Source organism: Lagopus muta, chromosome 4, assembly GCF_023343835.1.
Source record: "Lagopus muta isolate bLagMut1 chromosome 4, bLagMut1 primary, whole genome shotgun sequence".
Lineage (NCBI taxonomy): Eukaryota > Metazoa > Chordata > Aves > Galliformes > Phasianidae > Lagopus > Lagopus muta.
This window is the reverse complement of record NC_064436.1, coordinates 34,365,747-34,387,376: the sequence shown is the minus strand read 5'-3', so window position 1 is coordinate 34,387,376 and position 21,630 is coordinate 34,365,747. Positions and strand designations below refer to the sequence as shown.

The 21,630-nt window shown below is 38.5% G+C and overlaps 1 protein-coding gene across 4 annotated transcripts in view; it reads right to left on the bottom strand.

Annotated features, from left to right (window-relative positions):
• Positions 1-57: 57 nt before the first annotated feature.
• Positions 58-21,630, bottom strand: part of TRPC3 (transient receptor potential cation channel subfamily C member 3) — a 40,105-nt gene continuing 18,532 nt past the window's right edge. For 2 of the 4 annotated variants that reach the window (XM_048942122.1, XM_048942125.1), the window contains exons 4-12: positions 17,799-17,963; positions 14,733-14,949; positions 13,411-13,644; positions 11,825-12,089; positions 9,507-9,702; positions 7,332-7,541; positions 5,146-5,229; positions 2,515-2,590; positions 58-949 (exon numbers count right to left, since the gene is read on the bottom strand). In XM_048942122.1, the coding sequence (XP_048798079.1) occupies positions 807-949; positions 2,515-2,590; positions 5,146-5,229; positions 7,332-7,541; positions 9,507-9,702; positions 11,825-12,089; positions 13,411-13,644; positions 14,733-14,949; positions 17,799-17,963 (1,590 nt within the window). In that variant the 3' untranslated portion in view covers positions 58-806. Of the gene's footprint in view, positions 950-1,378; positions 1,415-2,514; positions 2,591-5,145; positions 5,230-7,331; positions 7,542-9,506; positions 9,703-11,824; positions 12,090-13,410; positions 13,645-14,732; positions 14,950-17,798; positions 17,964-21,630 lie in introns of all 4 variants that reach the window. The other 2 variants (XM_048942124.1, XM_048942123.1) reach the window with 2 other exon arrangements.

Here is a 21,630-nt window from a genome sequence, read left to right as displayed (position 1 = left end):
GGCCGCCCCCAGACGGGCTAGTCGGCGCCGCGCTATCAGGATGAGGCGAAGTATCAGTAAAGTCGGAATATTTTATTTAACAATGAAGCATCTGAGGCATCGAGTAACAAAATACCGGCCCTGCACAGAGTCTGAATTTTAAAAAATCATTTCTACCACATAAAGAGGAGCTTTGGACTGAGATCACGTTACCTTCAAAAGTTGTTAGAAAAAGAACAGCCAACCACCAAACCTTGCCAGAGGAAATCAATATGCTGAATTGTGAAACAGCAGCTGTGGGGAAGCGTGTGGACGTACCTGTGAGCTGCATTCACCCTCACCTGCCCCTCCTCAGCTCCTGCCTGGGATCAGCATCACTAGAGAGGATCTGGATCACAGGCAATCCCCCGCCACTCTACCTGATTCACCACACTCTGAAAGATCCTGTTCCCACCTCGCTGCTGCAAGGAGCAGAATACTACATTGTATCTGTTCATTTCTTCTTGCAAATTCAGTTCAAAGAATTTTCAGCATGTATTCATAAACCTGTTAAAATATCAGTAATTTGTATCACTATACCCTCTTAATGCATCAATGCAAAAAAAAAAAAAATGTTTGATAGTTCTTAACTTTCAGATGTTTAAGATGAAGACAACAATGTTTTGGTGATGAGTTAATAAAATTTCCTATGACTAAATTCCAGAGAAGCTGTACATAAAGTTATTTAGTGCTAAAAATCTACAATACATTTTTCAAGTATGAGATACTGAAATATTATTGCCAATAAATAGTTGTGCTGTAGTCGAAGCCACGGTTCCTTTGTTGCATCATTCACATCTCAACATATTGGGATTGAGTTTCTCGCTGAGTTTATGTATTAAAATCGCTAATTCTTCTGTCGCCTGGGACTTGTCCTCCAAAAGTTCATAGCGAAGACTGGAGATATCTTGTTTGATTTCTTTTAATTCACCTGTATTAACCATGGAAAGAAATACTATTAGCAAAGTCTGTTAAACGTTTATTAAGTAACAAGTCACATTAGTGCCTATTTCAGATGATCCCCTGATCATTCAGAACATTCATGAGAGCTGGGGAAGGGGGCAGAAGGCTTTATCTGTTCCTCATTCTCTATAAGATGCGAGTGTGTCCACCCCTGGACAGAACCAAAGGTGTTGTAAGAATCCAACAAACTCCAGTGTTGTGCTTCACACGTACACAGAACATCAAAGACTCAAAAAGCCCTCCACATAGGTTAATGAATTAATCAAGGCAACACTGCTAAACAGCTGGTAAATGTTAGTACCCCCTTGGAGAGAGAAAAGGCAAAAGAGATTTGTTTCTGAAGTGATATGCCAAGGTCACACAGGGAAAATGTGGTAGAGCTGGCAACAAAACTCACAGCTTCTGAGTCTCTCTCCTCTTCCTTACCAACATCCTTTGAATCAGAAAGAGTCAGCCAATTTAAAATTGGTACAGTTTGACACAAGGACAACAGCAACATTTAAATGGAAACAATAGGCAAGGTCAGCCTTGTAACAAGATACATCACATTTCCCAGTATAAGATACCCAGATCAAGAGTATAAGCTTTTAAAAATACTCAAATACTACTTCTGCAAGTATAAGGCATTTTAGTTCTTGCACAGAACCCACTGCAGGAAATCAGCTGTCACATACGAAAAATATGAAAGAATACCTATATTATCTAACGATTGATGCAGACAGGTTCAGGGGCTCGCCACCTTGTCCCAAGTGGACACCAGGAAGATTGGTGATAAGCAAGAACTGTGAAGTACGTGAATCATGATTCCTCTGCACTTACCTAAACACATGTTGCAAATACCCAAACAGGTATCAGGGAACTGGAAAGACCTGTACACAACCCACAGTGGGGAGGTGGGGTTCTGTGCCTGGAGCATGCACCTCTCACTGCAATTAGAGATGCTCCTAAGAGCCCACCAGTCCTGATGTGGACACAGTGCTCAGGTGCATCATCCCTGAAATGACCTCTGGTTGTACACTAGAACAGTGGCTACAGTTCTCACCTTTTTTTTCACCATACAGTTAACTAGGCTGGTTTTTGTTTGTTTGTTTGTTTTAAATGATATGCAACTTTGCAGATTAGTATTCCACACAGATTTATCAAAGAAGGGAATACAAGTGGTTCATTCTGTTGAGTGCAAACTGTGTGTTCAACTGAATGAAACAGAAAGACACCCTGCAGCTCTGACTAGGACTCCGAAAGCATCAATACAGTTAGTGGCTTCCTCACAAACTTCCTCTGTGCCTGCGGGTGCATCATGTCTGCATCCCAACTCTCCTTCTGTAAATGGGGCCCATAAACTTTCTCAGTTCCTCTTTTTTGGTCCTACTTGTGCAGTTTTATTGTGCATACTTCCATTGCTATCTGACTTCAATGCACATGAAGTAGAAATAAACTCATTTTAATTGAAGGCCCCATGCACCACTGTAATACCAATTTCTAATAAATATGACAAAAATTCTCTCTGAAATGTGAAAAAGTACAGCTTCTTACCTTCATTTACTTCATCATTTTCTTTGTCCACTTGTGCTTTCAGAACATAACGTTTTATCAGTCTTTTCATTATTTGCTGTCAGATTAAAACAGTGACATGGTTAGCACGTATAGTAAAACTTTATTCACTTCTTACAAGGACAGAAAATATATAAGCAAGTGAAAGAGCAGCCCCAGATCAAGTAGTTGCCTCATATGGGCTTTTTTTGGTGGCACGCAGGGATTCATCATTACAACAAAGCATCTCTCTCACCCAATTACCTCTTAATTTACAGAACACTGCTGCTGTTAGGAGAGAATAGGACAACAGGGAAATATAGAATGTTATTTTGTTTCTTTTTATACAGCTAGCAGGTGTAGACAAGAAAGGTTGGCTTCCTGTCACCAATTAGCTTTGTGAGAAGTCGTCAGACGCACCATCAGGATTTAGAGGCATACGCACACCCAATCTCAAGATTTATTACCCCCATCAAAATTAAGACAAAATTGCATTAGTTAAGGACTCTGTGTTTTCTCTCCAGTGCTTTGATGCCATGACTTCAAAATGCCTTTGGCACTTATGCAGCCACCTGTATAATGACAGTTATTAACACAACACAGAACTATTACCTAAGCAAAGCCCCTAAAGACACAAAGCTATACCTAGAAAATGCTGCTCAGTCTGGTACAGTTATGCTGATAAGGAGCCCACTCTGCGTAACAAACCAAGAAAGAATGCTGCAGCTTGGCTGAGTATTAGCTGTGTCTGTCCTTTTTTGGCATAGGCTTTGGTGTCTTTATTCCTGCAGTTTCTATGGAACAGGCTGCCTAGAGAGGCTGTAGTATCACCATCTCCGGAGCTCTTCAAACTTGCACCTGCCAGACCCCAGGCCATCCTCACCTAAGTTAAGCAGGAGGTTGGACCAGACTACCCACGTGAGACCCTTTCAACCTCAGTATTCTATGATTCTATAAAAACATCAAAAGGTGTTTGAAAGTAATTACTCATAAGGCTGTGGCAACATGTATAAAAACCACAGGCTCAGACATTTTAACCATAGAAAAAACAACATTTAGCTTCAGGTATTATCATTGTTTAGTACTCAAAGTGTTAACCAATGTCAGTTCTGTTTCACAATTTCGTATTTGGAACAGTTACACTAGGACCATCATTAATCTCACTTTTCTAACAGTTTTCTAAGAGATTCCCATGCTGTCCCTCGCTTGTTACCTTGTTTTGCCATTTTCTTCAACTACTGCTGGAGAGCTAAACAAAAACAGCAAAAATATTTTGTGCCACCACTACCATAATACTTCCACTATTCAAGTGCATGAGAAGATACTGGACAGGCAGCAGTGGGCTCAACTCATTAATAAGGGGACAAAATTTCCATTTTACTTGTTATGCACGTAGCCTTCCTACAAGGCTTTTCAAGACAAAGTGCAAGCACAGCCTTTAAGCTTTAATCTTTTATTATTTTATCACCTTTCTATCAGTCAGCATCATTACATACTGAAATATATTCCATTTGAAAGACAGTACCTTCTTTAGCTTATTTCTGTTCCTTTTCCTTAATTCTCTTCCTTTTCCTCCTCTCTTCTCATTTCTCTCTACCTCACAAGCATCCTCTACCCACTATCCCCAGGGACAAAGGGGTTTTTTTTGCCCTTTAAACATCACTATTGATTCTGTACATCAAAGTGATTGGCAGTGAAATAACGTTGATGCTGTCAGGCTGTTAAAGCTTGTAATGAATTTCTAGTATAATGAATTCCTAACTTCTGAGGTTCCACACATATAGAGTATTGCAATTCAACATGTTACCTCATGTCACCTGCACTAAAGTAATCTTCACGCAAACTGTCAGCAAAGCAAATGCAAAATAATGTAATTTTGCACTAAGCCCTTTCTGATGCAGACCAAACTATCAAATTATTCAAATTTGCTGCAGACAGCTATGTACATAAGTATCTGTCAGAACCGATGCCAGAAGCCTGGTGTCTAAGCACAAGTAATTTAGGCATTAAGTAGCTACAAAAATAGGTCTACTCTTTGATAAACTCAGCACACATGTGAGGATTCGTCTGTAATAGCAATACATATCTACTTTCTAAAACATAGTGTTATCAAAATTAATGCAACTTGCCTTACAGAATTTGTACAGGTGGATTACGTAGCTTTCATATTTTCACTACAGGAACAAAAGCTCCTATTTACTCTTATTTCTGAACAGAAAAGAAGTCATGAAGGTAATATCTGACAGGCTCCTCTTAAAAGAGAGGAAAATTCTCGTCTGTAGGAGTTTCAAATGTCACAGCACAAGAAGAAAGGAAGGAAAAAGGATGCTAATTTCGTCAGCCCACTGAGCTTTCACATCTCTAGAAATCAGTTTTCAAAGTGTGCTTCTTGGATTTTCAGAACTGGGATATCAAGGCAACAACTACGTTTTATTTGGGTTCGCTTCTTTAAATGCTTCCAAAAATCAGGCCTGAACAAGAGCAGCCTTTTTTTTTTTCTCAGTAGCATCCCAGAGTTTGTTTTCTACAGGAGGTTTTGTTCATCTGGAGAAGGCAATGTGTTCCTGAGAAAAGATTCTGCTAGTACATTCACACACTTCTATGGCTCAGAACAGAGACCAGGGATGTACTTACCTGATAGCGTGTCGGCTGATTGAGAATGCTGTTAAAACTGTGCGATTCAAAAACTCGGGAGTTCGACTGAGTGAAAAGGTTTAACTAGGAAGCAATAAGAAGTTCACACATGATAGAATTCACATTCAGAAATCAGTTCAGTTTTTTTCCCCCTTTGGATGTCTCCATAGTCACTAAATCAGAATACTATTTCCAAAAAAACACCAAGATAGGCCTGATTTTTATTTATTTGAAAAGCTGATTATTTTAGCCATGTGAAAAGTGCACTTGTCACTTTACAGCTCCAAAACAGTTGCGCTCACACAGCTGAGGAGATGAGTTACACCTTGGTGGTGGGGATAAGTGGCCACAACAAGGAGAGGGTTTAACAGAGCTGCTGCACTTCTGCACTCGTAGGCATATATTTAATTACAAATACATGCTCAAAGCCATTCCTTTTAAGTAAAAAGTGTTTTGCTTAAGTACAGTTTTCAGGAATCGCAATACAGTTGGAAATATTGCTCTGGATCAGCAGATTCCACCATAAATTTATTAGGTCCCAAATAATTCACCATCTTTGTACTAGCAGGCCAGAAACAGAAGGGAAAAGAGCTACTTTGGACAAGATGCTTTTTGACTAAGGCCAAAGGTTTGCTACTACCAAATCAGAGACCCACTTCCCTCAGATATACCTAGTGTGAGTGAAGTAAAGGCATAGCCTCCTCATGTGAATCTGTCATTAGTTCACAGTTGTTTTCAGTTAGTCATTGAATTGATGATGGCTGATCTCTCTGGTGAGCAAAGGGAGCTAACTGAAGTCAGCCTGCATCTATGTAGTCAGTGGGACGCTTTCTGTAACTGATACATGTATTGCGCCTCTACACACAGCCTGTCACTTCAGCTGGTCCCTAGGTAGGGGATTTCTGCCTACTCCAGGCTGCTGCTTTCCTGCAGGCAATCAGACATACTTTTGGCTATGGATTAGGCCACAGTCTATCTTTGTGCACTGTGCAGAAGAGTGCGCCTGCTCAGCCTGACTCAGACAAGGCTCTGGGCTGCTTTTCCCACAGAAAAATAATTTGGTTTGTAGTTAAAAAATGAACAAACAAAAACCTAGCTCCACCTAATCTGCCACCAGAGACCCAGACAGAACTTTTGTTCTTTACTGAGTAACATTCTAAGCTGCTGCTGTACTATCTGTAAGCACTAAATGCTTTGTTCTGAAAGTGTATCCTAACAAAAAGTGAGTAGTTAATACCAGAATATTGCTTTTAGCTAAACTGTTTGAACCTGACATTTTAAAAACATTTATCTTCTTTCACTGCCTACAGAAAATTAGAGAAAATATTTTCTTTGCATAAAAATCAGTAGCAGAAACAGCTCAAAACATCCTAGGCTCTAGAAAACACTTACAGGAAAGATAACTGGACTTGCCATTTCTGGGAATTTACAGTAAAGCAAATAATTTTTTTTTTTTTCAGTCTTTGTAATATACAAGACCTGATTTAAAAAAAAAAAAAAAAGAGGATGTGGAGAAAAGGGCCATGTGCTTCTTCTTTCATCTGTTAGTGCCCCAGTTGCCATATCAGGAAAACAGAGAAATTGTTACCTAATCCTCATAAGAATGAGGTGACACTGCATTAATTAATTTTTGTAAGGAATATTTTGATACCCAAATTGAGAATGTTGTGCAAATGCTAAAGATTATGACCACCAATCTTCCCCCCTCTTTATGTTGTCTTTTGTTGCGAACACACTTTTGACAGTAGGAAGTAAGGCATCATACTGGCCACATTTTTCCCTTACCTGCCTAATAAAACAAAAACCTCTCTCCATACCCTCAGTTGTTGTTGCGATTTTCTTTTTCTTTTTAATCGTCAACTAGAAGTCTTTCTAGTTGAGGCTGAAAGCATTCAGTATTTAGGTCATCGCTTGTGGGAATTATCTGCATCTTTGAACAGTCAGTTATTTTTGTTTTACCTGTGTTTTTCCAGTCATTGGACCTTGTTGTCTTCATAAAATTTATTGCTATTATTTGCCTAAATGTACTGCATAAAACCAATCTGAATTATGGATCTGTAAATACAAGTACTTGATTTATTACTGTACTATCTCCAGACGTACAGATTATACCCTAACGTTTAAACAAAAGTAAACTGCTGGAATGGAAACTATTCTTGAAAACAACAAAAAATTTCAGTACCTACCCTCGATTTGGAATTGCCCATTCCCATTTCAATGTCCTTCTGTAGCCGTCTCCTCCTGCACTTAGAAAAGTTAATGATCCTCATGATGAAATAGAAAAATGATTTAGGGCTTGGTACAAGACTAAATGGTGGAGGTAATGTTTTTCCGTCATCAAAATATGATAACCAAAGTTTTGAACGAGCAAACTTCCACTCCACATCACTGTCGTCCTGTTTTAAGGCATAAAAACAGATATATACTTCATTTATAGAAATGTAAAAACTTCCTCCAAAAGAAATAACTACCCTTTCTGTTTTTATATAAATATTATTTGTTTGCTATGAAGGCTGCAAAATAGTTGTGCAAAAATGTGACTATTCTATCAAGACTATTTTAAACAAATTTCAGCTGTCACTTTATGTCAACATCTCATTGTCAGTACTTAGTTCAAGCACGTGAACAATTTAAACAAATGCTATTTTTGCACCACGTGAAGGCTAACATATAAACTTGTTATTTAAAGTGGAAGTTTTTTTAAATTTAGTCGGTCACATGAACATGGTACTCAAAAAAGTGATGAAGTACTCACTGGCTTCCAAGCAGACATGGATTATAGCATTAGTATTCACAGCTTTTTACATAACCATGAGAAGTAACTGATTTATAAAGGAATACATGAAACAGAAGCTTCGCTGTCATGAAGAAATCACATTACAAACTGACAAATTGTACTGAAAGGCTTAATTGGGTTAATTTAAAGGGCAAAAAGTTGCTTTAACATAAGTAGCTTTCTCCTGCTGAAGTCCCTGACATCCAAAAGTCAGTGAAGTATCATAACCAACTGTACACCATATCCTGTAACCTGCTGTGTGTGTGTGTGTGTGTTGGGGTGTGTGCAGTTTGTAACCTGTGTTTGATTTATAAAAGCAGTTATCTTCCCCAGTTTGAGTTTTCCCAAATTTTTAGCATTCAGGTCCAATAAACACCCTGATTATCTTCAATTTTCAAGACACTTTGTCACCCTTATGCAATTCAAATAAAATATCTCTCTTTAATCAGCAGTGCAGCCAAGAACACTGTGTGACATTCAAACATTCATTTGACCAAGCCATTTGCCAGATTTGGAGAAATCTGCATCAGTGTTTTCAGGGCATATGGCAAAGCGCAGGAAACCTACAATCAAGTTCTAATAACGTACTTAAAGCAGAAAAAAAGAACCCAACACGTTACAATCAAATCTTTTAAACACTGCAAAGTGCAAGTCAGTCCTAAGTCCTGAAGATAAACACCTATATCATACTCCAAGTACAGATGCAAATAAATGTAATAAAGTGTGCACAGCAGTAGAGTAAGGACCAAAGTGTCTAACTCCTGCACAGTTAGCTAAAAAGCTTAACAAGTGGAACTGAAAGCCAGGTTTCCATTAAAGAACACATCAAAATACATTTAAACCATATCTGAGTGGTCCATCAAAGATTGAAGTGTGCTACATAAAGAAAACATGCAGCATGCACTTTAATGAAGCTAGGAATGTAGCCACGTCTAAGATCTTAAGCTCAGTAGCTTTGTTTTCTGTTTCACAGCAGTCTTCATTTGAACATAACTTTAGATTTTAAGATTTCTGGATGGATAGCGCCTCATCAGATGCATACATCTGCCTTAAGATGTAATACAGACTCTGTAAGATTTTGCAGAGATTTTCTGTTAGTTGTAGAACACGGTATTTTTTGTGATCTCCTTTACTGAGAATCAATACCTTGATCGTACTTCTGCACATCTAGGTGCAATCATTAAAATAATTCGTAATAACGTTGCCCTGTTTCAACATAGCACTACATCCAGTTTTTAAACACATCCAGGGATGGTGACTCAACCTCCTCCCTGGGGAGCCTATTCCAGTGCTTAACAACCCTTTCTGTAAAGCAGTTTTTCCAACCTAAACTTGCCGTTGCACAACTTGAGGTCATTTCCCCTCATCCTGTCACCTGTCACCAGTGAGAAGAGACCAACCCCGCTCTCGCTGTAAGCACCTTTCAGATATTGGAACTCAGGGACATGATTTAGGGTAGTAAGAGTTAGGGCAGTATGGTTAGGTTGTGACTCAGTGATCTTTAAGATGTTTTCCAACCTGAGCAATTCTATGATTCTTTGATTCTATGACAGCAAACGAGAACCATTTGAGAACAGAGTCCTACCTCGATTTCTTGATATGAACTGTTGATCATAGCAATCAGCATGTTGAGCAGAACTACCACCATTGTGACATTGTATATGCCATAGAGAACATATCCAATGTTCTCAATGAATTTATGATCATATTTCAGGACAACAGAGGTTACTTCAGACAAGCCAAATATTGACCAAAATAAGGTTTTGAAACTTTCTTCAACTCTGAGGAAGTGAGAGAACATAAATAAATAAATAAGGAAGCCATTATTACTAACTACACAAGCAAATACATAATCTGTGCTTACAGCAAGTGATAAAAAATCTCAAGCAATTGGTTCATGAATCAGCTTTGTAGAGAGATGATTAAAGCAAAGATATAAGGAAGTATTTTTCGTGGCATGCTCAGTTTCCCCACCGTGCTGCAACTATACATTGTAGATAACATAGGTGCAAACACCAGTAAAGCATGCAAAAGAATGGTCCAGGAATTATAAAGCTATCATATTTTCAGGTTTCGAGATAAAGGATATTCTCATTATTTTCCGATCTAATTCTGCAGGGGGCAGACCTTCCCTACTCTAACAGTGGGGCTAATAGGAAGAAAACTACTGCGCTTCTTTTGACAGCTTCTGATTAAGCCTAATATGAGGAATGGTACATTCAAAAACAGGTAGCACAAAGTTCAGCAACAAAACTCAGAATCCAAACAGATTTTAATGGGATTTGTTCAAGACTGCTATTGAAATCAGTGGAAATCAGACACTCAATAGGATGCAGACACCTAAATACTCAAGGCTCTGGGTCCAGGACACAGTGCCTCTATACTCCTGTCTTGGTCAGGGCAACTCCTGAGCTGCCAAGGCTCTGGGACAGCTGCCAGACAGCTCTGCAGACCTTCAGGGAGTCTGAGAGCAGATTACTGTGACTCGGCATCACGAAACCTTCTGAATCGTGTTGGAAAATGACTGTTGTGCTTGGCCCACAGGTCAGATGTTTAGCCCTTGCTTCTATCAGATAGGTCAGACAGATCTGCTGCTGGCATCGAAGGACAGACAACTGAGTTCGGCTTTCCATCAGCGTAATTTTGCTGCAGGTTGACTTGTCACACCATGGGGATGCAGCTCACTGCAATACACAGTCCACCTCCCTGAGAACTAGACTTACAAACGCAAGCTAAGAGACAGATATTCATTAAAATGCTGACCCTCCCTTTAAAATGTGCTTTTTATTGTACTCTACATAAGTTATTGTAAATGACTTCTTACTCTGGGTCACTAGAAAGCAAACTGACTGCTGTGTCCCAGGCAGCATAACAAAAACAAGCCAGTATGCATATATTGAGTTACCTGTTTTAACACTGCTAAATAATTTTATATAAAAATAATATATGAACGGGTATATTGTTTAGTAGAATCACATTGCTGTTAAAACAATTAACTATGCTAATAAGCATTCAAACGTTAAGCATATTAGACATCTGATACAATGATATTTTTGTTGCAGTATTTCATAACTTACTTATCCAAAGAAAAGACAATGAGCTAGAGGAAAAGACATATTCAGTTTAAGAAAAAGTCATGGAATTGGCCACAGAAAAATATGGAAGCGAGGTCATGTCTCCTACAGGAAGATGGAAGGAAAGGAAGACTTCTAAATTTCACCATCCTGTGCAACTACCTCCAGTTTGAAATGCCCTTAATAATTATCACTTCCTGCACTATTTTGTTTCAGGAAGTAAAATGAATAAAGAAAAGAAAAAATGGAAGCTTCAGAGATCATGGCAAACCATCACATTGTGTGAAAACAGGTTTAAGTGCCATCGTTCTGTATTCATCCAAATAAAACAAAAGAAGTTAGCACATACACTGTAAGTCTGATCTGAAAGAATCCAGTGCAGCTCATGAGTTGTTCAATACAGAACTAAGAAAGAAATATGCCATCTACATAACCTGTAAGTCCCTTTCTTGAAAAACAGAAGTGTTGTTTGGAGACCTGTTACTGACACCTAGGCTCAATCTCTCAGTTTACCATATTAACTCGACAGAGCTCAGCTGAGGATTACAATTCTAGAAACAGCTTTAATGTAATTTAGGAGAAATCAGTAGTATTTCCTCGCCATCAGTTGTTCACAAGCCTGTTTGATTATCACAAAATACAGGTAAAATTATTTTATAGTGAGACAACAGTTTCCGATGTACAAGTAGGAAAGAATTGGTTCTTTGTATTCCTTTTCTAAGGTTTTATCTTAACACTAGGAAGAGGGTATGTAGTTTGACAGACTGTTACCACAGTGGAAAACTGAGTTTCATAGCTGCTTTTTACTTAAACATAACTTCATACTTACGTTGTAAAGGCTGGGTTTAGCTTAGCTCCAAGATAGTAGGAATACAGTATGAACATTCCAATCATAAATGCAAGAAATACCATAATAAAAAGGACCATAAACTTGAAGATGTCTTTAACAGTCCTTCCAAGAGAAATCTGCAAGGGTCCAAAACTCTCATTCGCAGGCAGGATATACGCAATCCGAGAAAAGCTAAGAACAACAGCAATTGCATAAAGGCCTTCAGATATTATCTGAGGATCAGATGGAAGCCATTTATCTCTAGCTGGAAGATACAAAATAGAGGGGCAAACATGAAGTGTTACTCATTTATCACTGTGGTTAAAAATAAATCTTGATAAGACTTGCCATGAACATGTCTGAATTTAGTTAAAGCAAATATTTGGAGAGTCTATTCCTATTTCCTGCAAGTCACAAATGATGGATGTAAATTACCTTACTTTTTGCTAGGAGAAAAATTATACTTGGGAAAAAAAAAAAAGGCATCATCTTCTACAATTTGTACTTCAGCCTGAACTACATAACAATAAGCAATTCTAAGTGCTTTTCTTAGCATGATTACAATATTAGCTATGTTAGTAAACACTATGCCAGAAATTTATCCATATTTTAAGTAATGTTAATGAAAAGTGAACAGTGTTGGCTGATGAGTAATTACCACTTACTAACAACCAAAATTTTGCCATGCTGAAAATCTAGGATATAACCTAGTTCCTTCTGAGGTCATGGAGAATTTTGCCACTGACCTCAGTGGAAGGAGGACAATGATTTTTTACCCATAATATTCACAGAAACAATTGTTACTTATAGATTCATAATTTTTTAATTGCAGTATTTTAGCACAACACTGCTATCTTAGTATTTGATATCAAAATACCAAGTATTTCTAAGTATGTATTTCCATATGTCCAAATTCAAATCAATTATATAGCACTTGAAGTAAACAAAGCCACTTCTACTACTGTACTATATAGGCATTAAAAAAGCATATACTAAAACATACTGTCAGGAGCAAATGCAGTCTTTACTGACATTGCAAACAGCCTCATCACATCTCTGGTTACAGTTTCTGCACTGCAACAACTATTTAGTACTTTCACTCTATTTGAACAGATTTCTGAGTCTGGCACCCTTCCTTTAGCATGAAATATTGACAGCTCTTCACACTACGAATGACGGTACTGAACAAGTGAAGTAAGCAGAAAAGAGATTCTCATCATAATTGTATCTGTTGCACAGAACATTGAGAGCAAAATATAGCTCACAAATGTTTAATATCATGACAGCGAAATTTAGCTCTGTATAAACAGTTACAACAAAAGGCAGTTAAATAGCATGCAGTTATTTGAACTTTTGTCCTTACTTAGGCCCATTGCTTGGTTTTAATACATTGGCAAACATTTGCCAAATTAGCATTGTAATGATTATAGCTAAGCGAATGAGAATGAAAAATACAGATGCAGAACTGACTAAATAATGCTATGAATACAAACACATGAAAATACTCATTTTAAGTCTTCAAATGCTACTGGCATCTTACCAGTTTCTTCATTATAAGATTTGTGTTGCAGAAAATTTAAACTCACCATAGGTAAAATATTCTATTTCTGGAGGAAGTGTGACCTCAGAGAGGTCACTCTCTTCAATGTAGTTGTCCACATACTGTTGTGCTTTTGTTGCCTGCAGGAATGCTAGAAGCCTCGCTGTGAAAGCAGCAATGAAAATGGACAACATCCCAAAATCCAAAACATTCCATAACTGCAAAATATATTCCCTGGGTCCTTCCAGCCACAGCTCTTTGCATTCTGACCACATCATACCTGCAACAAGAAATTTAAAACTATAGCTAAGTCAGCCAGAATACTTTCATTTAAATTCCATGATTTGCAGTGTCACAGGGTTGTGATACACCTTGAGCAAGGCTGACTTGGTTTCAACAGGATTGATCAAACGGCAAGACAGAAATAAACACACAAGGACAGAGTTCAAACATCTCCATACAGGAAAGTAGAGAGTCATAACTTTGTTCTGAAAGCTTTATGGCCTAAGATGCTCTGTTTAAAAGAATAAAAAAGTTAAATGTGGAAAAAAAAAACTCCCTCGTTTTGTTATCCCTGTTAGGGATGACAGCAAGGCACCACATCAGGTGCAATGATCTCCCTGCTCCAACGGAGTCTGACAAAAAGAGAGTGCTTAAGCCAGGACATACAGGTGATTCAAAAGGCAAAGTGAGGCACCTTTGTGTCCAGCCACAGTTACACTTTTCTCTTTTGCAGCCTGTAAAAGCTGAGAATGCTACGTTATTATGTGGCTACCTGATGTTTTCCTACATAAAGAATCTGACTGATGGAAAGTTAGAAGATGGCACTTTCTGCCACACAGTTTCTAACAGGCTGATATTTAATCAGGTTATGTGATGAATACTAAATAATGAGAACTGACTCATTAGTCCCTTGGTAGAAACAGTGATTTCTCCAAATGCTACCTAAGCAGCAATGGTACATAAGCACTGATGTATCAGCACAGTAACTCCGAGCAGTGAGAACTCCTGATCTTCTCATACATACAGCAACACAGTAGACTTCTTAATCCTACTTAAGTAAACCACTTCAAAGCAAAATTTCTATTGTGTTCTCTTCAGCAAGTCTGTGTTCCTGCTACAAACGTCAGAATTACCAAATAGCGCAGCGAAGTCATTGCAAATCAAGGGTTTTGCTCTGCACAAGAGGGGGCAGGCACAGAGATGCTTTCACTGGTTCTGATGTGTTGCTCTGCTGTGCAGGCTCACTGGAACAACGCAACAGCTGGAGTGAAGGTTTAGGACCTGGGCTTCTCTCCTTTCTTTTAAGTTATTTCTTAACAACTGCAGATAAACAGTGACATACAGACAAAGGGGCAATATACCTACCAAGTACCCATACCATGATCAGCATTTCTGTCCAAGTGAACTGAGTAGTCTTCACCCTAAAGATCTGCTTAGGGTAATCAGTAACAGTGACATTCGGTAGCGTTGTTATACCTTCAAATCTATCAGAAGCATTGAACACCAGCAGGCCTAGGAAAATGATGAAGGATGCTGCATGTGCCACAAATTTCATAAATGGGCTTCGAAGAATTCTTCCAAGCTGCAGAGACAGAATGACAGCAGACATATTTTTTTTGTTCGAAGTAACAAACTCTTACGTCAAGTATTTCAGAAGCATTGCGCTCAGTGCTCAGGACAGTCAAACGCTGCTATCAAAGGGTACTCTTCCAAATGCACTGAATTGTGATGGTTTGGCATTTCAGACAAAACTCTCCCAAAGGCAGTCACATGGGACGTGTTGCCCTGTTAATGAACATTTATGCTAGTCAACAAACTCTAGATGGCAATACTTATCGAGAAGCCCCAAGGAATTACGACTGTACAATGGCAGTCACAGAAAATAATCTCTAATGCCCACAGATTTGCCAATGACAGGCTGGAGAACGTATTTTCAGAGAAGACAGTCCCAGATAAATAACCTGTAAATGTCTACTAAAACTAATGACTATTCCATCACAGTGGACTAAGAATGAAAATAACAGAAAAAAAATGCTTTTTCAAATAAATTAAGCTGATGCATTCAAAGTCTGCACCTGGCAGAAAGACAGAACAGCATATGTACAGGCAGTTTTTCCACAGCTCACGAGAGGAACAATTACCTCTAGAAGACTACACTGGAAAGAGCAATGAGCCTGTTGCTGTTACTCACTATTTGGAGACTGTAGGAGAAGAGGAGGCTCAGGGGAGACCTCATTGCTCTCTATAACTACCTGAAGGGAGGTTGTAGTGAGCTGGGGGTCGGCCTCTTCTCTCGTGTCATTAGTGATAGGACCAGAGGGAATGGCTTCAAGCTACGGCAGGGGAGATTCAGGCTGGACATGAGGAAGTATTACTTTTCAGAAAGGGTGGTCAGGCACTGGAATGGACTGCCCAGGGAGGTGGTGGAATCACCGAGCCTGGGGGTGTTCAAGGAAAGGCTGGATGTTGTGTTGAGGGACATGGTTTAGTGGGAGCTACTGGGAATAGGTGAACGGTTGGACTGGGTGATCTTGAAGGTCTTTTCCAACCTTGGTGATTCTATGATTCTATGACTGTACTGAGGTTCTCCAAAGGCCCTGTTTGGAGATCTCTGGGTAGGATTGCACAGTTGAGTTTAACTGTCCCTTTCAGACTACTTCTCTTTGGAAGGAAGGAGTTACATCTTCAGAATATACTCCCTGTTTACTCCCTGTTATACTACTGTTTCAGAATGCAAGGCTCGTTCCACCTCTAGTCTATGTGTGGCAAGCTGGATGCCAGACAGACTTCTTCGATTTAGCTGCAGCACATCTCTTAATGTTAAAGGTCTCTCCCATCTCCCCCATGAGCAGAACATGCTGCTGCACACATAATGTCCCATCTTTGTTGATGTTAATATCCAGTTCTGATGTGATACATTATCACATACATTAACAAACATTACGCAGCATCCTAAAACCACATGTGAAGTGCTGCATTATCAGCAGCGTTGTGTATTGTGTTAGAAGAAAAAGACTGAGTTCAGCAGATGGGGAACTGTAAGTAGCTTTCTTATTTCAAGGAATGGTTTTCCTGAAACCGGGGTCAACTACTGTGAACTAAGCACACGCTGTGAACTAAGACCAGCACACACTGAACTGCATTTGCTACCTGTGCAAACAATCCCAGGTTCCTTTCCTGTTCCTGACCTTTATAAAGCATTTTGAAATTACAATATCAAATAACTGATCTGAATGTACAGCACATTTATTTGACACGGGCACTGTGAAAAATGTCAGGCGTTTCTGGTACTGAGAACTAAAGCTCAAGGACAATTGTCACTTCTTCATATTAGACACTACCTAAAAAAATACTAATATATTTCTATAACATGGAGATGTGAGGAATATCTTCACTAAAGATAATCACAAAGTGATTTCAGAAAATAATTAGAATAATAATTATATTGTATCATGAAGGTTTATCTTAGAAGTAAATAAATATTGAACCAAGAAGAAATACAGCTTCCCTTGAAATATGCAGGAGAGGGGCAGATTATTTTCCTTTTCGAGATAAGCTAAAAAAAGTATAAATGAGCCGAACACATTTCTCTCATTTAGCAGTCTCGCTAAGGAAAGAAAACTAAAAGACCAACATTCTGCAAAAAAAAATTATTTAAAAAAAAAAAAATTAGAAAAATAACGTTTATGTAACTTGGAAAAATATTTTTCCTTCTGATTCAATAAGAGATATTAATGTACTTAATTTTCAAACACTTGACATGCAAAAGAATGTAAGGATTTCATTTTGATATCACCAAGAAAGCCACATTCTCCTATCATTTTCGAAGGTAAGTCTTTACATTTACAGGCTCTTATGAATATGCTCTAGCACATGGTTGAAAAACTGTTTAATTTGATTTCTATTATATGGTTCACCTGGCAAACAGACTAATAACAAATATTTTACTTAAGATTAAATTCTGCATGAATAAAATCAACAGATGTTCTGCTATTTGTTTATATGGAAGCAGCATCAGATCTTCAGTTGCTACCAAAGGAGACCAACTACAGAATCTTCTGGCCAACTGGGTGGAGATTAAAAAACAAAATGCACCATACTACCACAAATACGAGAATGTAATTACACAGCACAGATGGAATTTTGTGTTTTCTTTCTTTAAATTTCTGTAGATCATTCACCTCACAGAGAAGGGCTTTTTTCTTTCTTTCTATAAACTTAACAGTATTTTCATGCTTCCTCACATGGTCCTCTCTTTACAGCGTGAATGAAACAAGTAGCATAATTTGGCTCGAGACCACAGATAACTAAAAATATCATTAATTAGTTAAATTTGGAAGCAGCAGAATTAGAGGCACATTATTATGCTTGGAATGCCAGAAAAACAGTACCCAGAACAGTACAAGATCTGTAATGTTTAAAAGTCAGTACCCTGCTACATGGTGCAATCCAATAACCGATGGCTAGAAACGGAAGGCCCAACGCCACAACCAGCACAACCAGACACTTGATGGCTATGGTTTGCTCCCGCAGTCCTGAGAGATTTTCATACCAGATAGTCAGTAGCTGTTGCTGACAGTTTGGATGAGCCACAAACTGCAAAGAAAACAAGTAAAAATTTAACATTTTTAATGAGTGACATGACTGCTGCATAGATGATCAGCAAATCTTAAACGTTCGTGGTTAATGTAGACCTTAAAAACATGCCTTCTCCTTTCTTTTAAAAGAAATGTTAATAAAGAAGAAACTGCTGAGTTCACTAAAATAAGCACTTCGAGGACAGGGTTGCATAGGCTGAAAATATGTCTTGCCCCATTCTTAAAGCACTGTTGTATTTCCGTAGAATGAAGCCATCTGCTACATGGACAAAGATTGTACAGCCACTGCTGTTAGGATCATGTCATGTAACCAAGAGAGTGCAGAAGAAACATAAGAGGTTGGAGGGGAGAATGCTGCAGCTCCCTCTGCTCCCTTCTCATTATATTTACATTTCTGGTCAAGTCCATTTCCAAAGTACTGTCACACTCATCATTATTGCTATTACTGTAATTACCCCGTGTTCCACAAGACTGCTGCATTACAAGAGCACATGGGGTCTTGGTTGAGCAGCAGGGTAAGGAACCTAGTAAATCACAGCCATTTGAAGCAATTGGATAACATGTTTCTCAAATGAATCAACAATTACTGGTAAATTGGAGTGAAGAATGTTAGCTGGTTTCACAAAAAGGTTTAGAAAATAATTCTGATAAATGTATGTTGGTTTAAGAGAGATTTGAGTTACTCACAGTTAAAAAAATACTGTAAATGTTGTGTATCAATTTTATTAGGCTTTGTACTCTGCTGAGATCACAATGTACCATATACACTGCTGTATGCCAGGTCTTGCCTGCAAAACTCTATTTATACTCCCAAAATCATTAATATGAGCATACAGTAGTACAAGAGGGCAGACTTCTTCAAAAAAAACCAAATTGAATCATTGGGAATGAAAACAGGGAACCTTAAATCTCTCAGGAGGAAGGATCTGAAGCTGTTGCATTAACTCTAAAGTGGGAAGTATCTTCATATTCTAATCCACTTTTCTTTAAAACAAAAATCCCTAAGTATTTTGATGTGCTATTTCTTAGCTAGTTAGATCACACACTGGCACAGTTTGTTGATATGATGGAATGGCCTACAGCAATAAATAAAAAAGGTCTCAAAAACCTTTCAGAAATTAGTGACAATTAAAATAATATTTTTATTCTCTCTAATAGGCTGTCACTTTTTGAGCTTGTGCACCATAAAAACTGCCAGGCTGGCTCAGAGGAAAAAGAAGCTCTGTGTGTTTATGTAAACTATGCATTCTGACATATGCCCCTGTCTCTTCTTTTATAGCATATATTTCATCCTCAAGTCAGGCCAAAGGACAAACATCTCAGCAGATAAACTCAGCAGATAAAGATAGGAAAGTAATCATTTCAAAATTACAAAGACTTTTTTAAAAAACAGGCTTAAACCTGTAGGGAAGACGAGAAGAAAGGAACACATGCATCATATCTCCTATTGCCAGAGGGCTGCAAAAAAAAATGGCAAAGGAGTTGTCAGGGAGCTCGCCCAAGGCTAGGAATCAGCCTGAGGGCCCCCTTACTTCTCACCCAAAGCTGTGCACTCCTTTATTTCTCTGGGTCCATCAACATTCTGCAGCAATGCTAAGAGGGCATCAGTCCGTGCTGCTACTTTCCCCAGCCAAAGGGGGAGTTAGCAAGTGAAATGCCAATTGTTATGGCAAGTTCTTTGGCAATAAGTCTGAGGGCTTTTAAGATCTTAGTAATTTATTTAATTGCTGGTAATTGCACAATACGCACCACTTCCAATCCCTCACAGCAACTCATGGCATTTGTCTCATCCAGAAAACTCTGCAACTTATCCTTCTCTTTGGCATTGCTGAAATACTTGATTTTTTATTTTTTTTTAATGCATCTCCAGCCTATTCTGGTACTTTTCCTGTATATCCACCTGTTCCCAGCATCATCTCCTAAGAAAACACACTATCTTTCACCTACCAATCACACCATCCTACAACTTCTTCCTTTCCTTCCATATTTCTCTTCTCTCAACCTACTTTCCATGCAGTCTCTAGCTTCTCATTACATATGCTGATTTCACATTATTATCACATTTGTCTAACATATTAGGACACAGCCCAAACCCAAGCACACAAAGAGATGCACAAGGACCACATCCGATTACTAAGGAATTCCAAAATGTAATTTATCTGCTTTACAGCACATAACTGACTATGGCTTTTCAGAGGCATTCAGTTCCATGACCATGAATCAAGTGATCAGCATGGAATTATTTTTCTGTATGACTACGAGTAATTAGAATGTTCTTTATTCCTAACATCCTAATGACTGAGTTCAGATCTGGCAGAAGCTGATCCTGGCGTAATCTGATTCACAAGCACACAACACAGAGAATTTTGAATCCTCTTTCATATCTATTAGAAACTTCAATATTTGAGAATTAAGTCATGTGATTTTACTCAAACCTTATTGATTTCACTTAGAAATTCCATTTTGATTCTCATTTCAGCAGAGCTGCAGAATTTGGCTCTTGTCAGCAACTTGTCAGCAAGTCCTCTCAAATTTTGCTGGCAGTCTGCAGACAGAGTTAAGATGCAATACTAAAAGCAATACGACAGCAACAATTCAGCAGAGAAAGCAAGAATACTTGTAATCACCTTTTCTGGGCTTGTGATCCCCTTAGACATTCACTTTTGGGCCTGCAGTTTTAGTCTGAACCTTATCTCAAAAATTAAGTCCTGTTTACAAGGATGGGCTGCCCTTTGATCCAGAGCCTAGGTATTAAGTGCAAGAGTTTCCTTAGTAATAGAAGCAAAATCTCCCTTTCCCAACAGTGAACTTCTGATTTGCTCACTTATCATGCGCTCTCTCCTGTCTCTCCTCTCCCCACAAAGGACATACGGGTCATTAATCAATTCACAGAATTGCTGCTCTGTTTTGCTGTATTATCATTCTTACAACAGTGTACTGACCTTAGCGTACCTGGTCTGGAAGCATAGCTAGAAATTCCAAAAGCTAAGAAATGTAAGCCACATCCTTGCCTGCTTTCTGAAGTTTTAGCATTCAGAGTAACCCTTGTGAAGTTCCCACATGTGATTCTGTTCTGAAGTCAGAATATCACAGCCATCTGCCACAGTTGGATAGAGCCAACCCCAGCATCAAAAGACCACCACAGCAGAGAAATGTTCTGGCTCAACCTTTGTCACGCCCTCTGCAATGGACACTTACACAGTACAGAACATGTATGTATATGGTAACAACTCTGCACCATCTGTTTATGTCCTCCCACCAAGATCATTAGTCTCATAGGTTCTGAACTGCATTTGTCAGGAACTGAAGCCAAAAGCTTGAGTTCATCTACAAATAACTAATCTCTCACAGAAGAAGAGAACAAGTTTGCTACATGAAATTGTCTTTTTTGCACTGTTATTCTTAGCAGATCTGTGTGGTCCTTTGCTCAGAAATAAATTTCACTGATGACAACTCTTAGAAGAAAACCACAGTTCTCAGTAGGAAAGCAGAGCCGTGAGTTCTCAGCAAAGGTTTGCTGAGATTTTGAATTTTGAAATGCAAAAGCATAAAGAATCCATATGTTATTTAGATATGATTACACGTCCATATGCTTTGATTTTCCCCCATTCCATTCTTTTAATTAATTTCAAATATTTACTTCAAATTTTGGCAATTGATATGTA